The sequence below is a fragment of the Coregonus lavaretus genome (genome assembly GCF_964263955.1).
Source record: "Coregonus lavaretus genome assembly, chromosome: 39".
Classification (NCBI taxonomy): domain Eukaryota; kingdom Metazoa; phylum Chordata; class Actinopteri; order Salmoniformes; family Salmonidae; genus Coregonus; species Coregonus lavaretus.
In genome coordinates this window covers 20952911-20955098 of record NC_140026.1, presented here as the reverse complement: position 1 = coordinate 20955098, position 2188 = coordinate 20952911, and the positions used below count along the sequence as shown (strand labels likewise).

Sequence of the window (2188 nt, the reverse complement as noted above, 5' to 3'; positions counted from 1 at the left end):
AAAATATGCAGGCCGGTAACAGAAATATGTATTTTAAGAGCACTCGAGAGTTGCCTGTGAGGGGATATGAAGGCGTAGTTCAGTATTATGCTCTGACTCAATTGAGTTACAGCATGACAATGTGTCTGTCCACTGTAAGCACAGTGTGCACGTTGCATTGTTCCTTTGGCCAAATAAAAAATGGCTGCTTTCACATTAATGTTCCATGGTAGATTTCATACGTTCATGATATTGACATTGTCACAGTCATCTCAAGGGATATTTAGTCCTGGCTTGTCCCTCTTGTTATTACATATCTAGAAGGATTTTTTCCAAGACCTGCAAAGGATTTTCTGAAAGGCGCGTCGGAAATCCTGGTTGAAGATGGTGTAGATGGCGGGGTTGAGGGAGCTGTTGCAGTAACCGATCCAGAAGAAGAACTTAAAGAGGGGATCAGGGATCTTACAGGGGTCCCCACACACTCCGTGCAGGCAGTAGCTGAAGAAGAATGGGAACCAGCACACCACAAACACTCCCATGACCACCACCAGCACAAAGGTGAATCTCTTCTCCCTGGCCTGGGAGACCTTTTTCCTGGACGCAGAGCTCCTCCTCCTCTTCCTCCTGGAGGCGAACAGGTCCATGGATTTGTTGCTGGCTCTGGAGATCCGGCTGGAGTGTTTGGAGATGGCACTGTTCTTCCGGCTGGCCTTCTTGGCCCTCTTATGGTTCAGGTCCTGAGGTTTGGGGTGACCTTTGCCCTCTGAGGAGGAACTCTCCTCCAGGTCCACCTCGTCTTGGACCCCGGTGGTCCTCATGCTGGTGGGCGTGGGCGGGCACTGCCAGTGCCCATTCTCTTTGTCCCCGTTGATTTTGCACGAGGTGGCTTTGCTTAGCCCATTCTCAGTCATTGTAGGTTCACCAGGACCATGTTTTTTCTCTGACATGCCCCTGGTCCTGGTCTTGGCCACTTGGTATATTCTAATATATACTAATATCATGATTAGGCAAGGAGCAAAGAATGATGCAATGCTAGAGGAAAGGATGTACCAAGTGTCATTGTTCAGCTCACACCCTGGGTACTGATAATTATCATTGTTCTTGTCTATTGATATTAACGGAGGAGAAGATATCATCGCAGATATAAGCCATACAATGACGATAATACATTTCACTCGTTTAGGAGTCCGTTTGAGATTGTATTCAACAGCTTGCGTGACCGACCAGTAGCGGTCCAAACTGATTGCGCACAGATGGACAATGGACGAAGTGCAAAATAACACATCTAAAGCAAGGTAAATTCCACACCAAACTTTCCCGAAATACCAGTAGCCCATAAGTTCGTTTGCCAGAGAAAAGGGCATCACCAAAGTGGCGACCAGAATGTCTGCAGTGGCTAAGGAAACCAAAAACAGGTTCTGGGGTGCTTTCAGTGCTCGGCTTGTTAACACCGCAATTACAACCAGAACGTTACCGACCACTGTAAACAAAATAAGACAACTTACAAGTGCTGCAAGACTCCCTATAGTAGCCAACGAATATGGACTTTCTGATGAGGAATTTAAATTGACAACTGGAAACGCGTCAACTCCGCTTGAATTAAACGAACCCATCCCTTATATATGGTTAGTTTTATTCCAGAATGGTCGATTCAAGGAGAAGTAGTCATTTTATGCATTTAGAGTCCACCAGAAAATATCAAGTCCAAGAGAAATAGTCAGTATTGACATTGCCAAAATCAAAATGCGCACAATGGTGAAGGAATTGATTAAATTCCATCTCCTGGATTAGATGCCAAATAAGACTTCTTCAAAGAGAAAATTCCCAAATATATATCTGGTTAATTGACTAAACGAAGATGCCACCTTGCCTTGTACATGCACACTGTTATAGCATGACAGGCAACCCTTGCTGCCTCCCTCTCAGCGCGCTGTGGTCGCGCTGCGCTCTACATCAGAAAGCTGTCTCAGTCAGTGCCCATGTGTTGTTCACTTTCAACTAACTGATTTCTGCCCCGCCCCAACACAGTGCATGATTTTCTTGGTAACTGTTATCTCATTGTATTACAGTATGCAATACTTGTATTTTTGTATTTGTTATATCAGTTCAATAGGCTATTTTGTGAAAGACGACTAGGCTATAGTGAAATAAGTCGTCAGACATTATATGATCATATGATGTATTGATTCTAACTTATGTATGTCTATCA

The 2188-nt window shown here is 44.5% G+C and overlaps 1 protein-coding gene across 1 annotated transcript; it reads right to left on the bottom strand.

Annotated features, from left to right (window-relative positions):
- Positions 1 to 296: 296 nt before the first annotated feature.
- Positions 297 to 1592, bottom strand: LOC311112815 (alpha-2 adrenergic receptor-like; the record flags this gene model as incomplete). Its single annotated transcript, XM_084155951.1, has 1 exon — positions 297 to 1592. One exon carries the CDS (start codon positions 1590 to 1592, stop codon positions 297 to 299), a length of 1296 nt encoding a protein of 431 aa, XP_084012077.1.
- Positions 1593 to 2188: the final 596 nt, after the last annotated feature.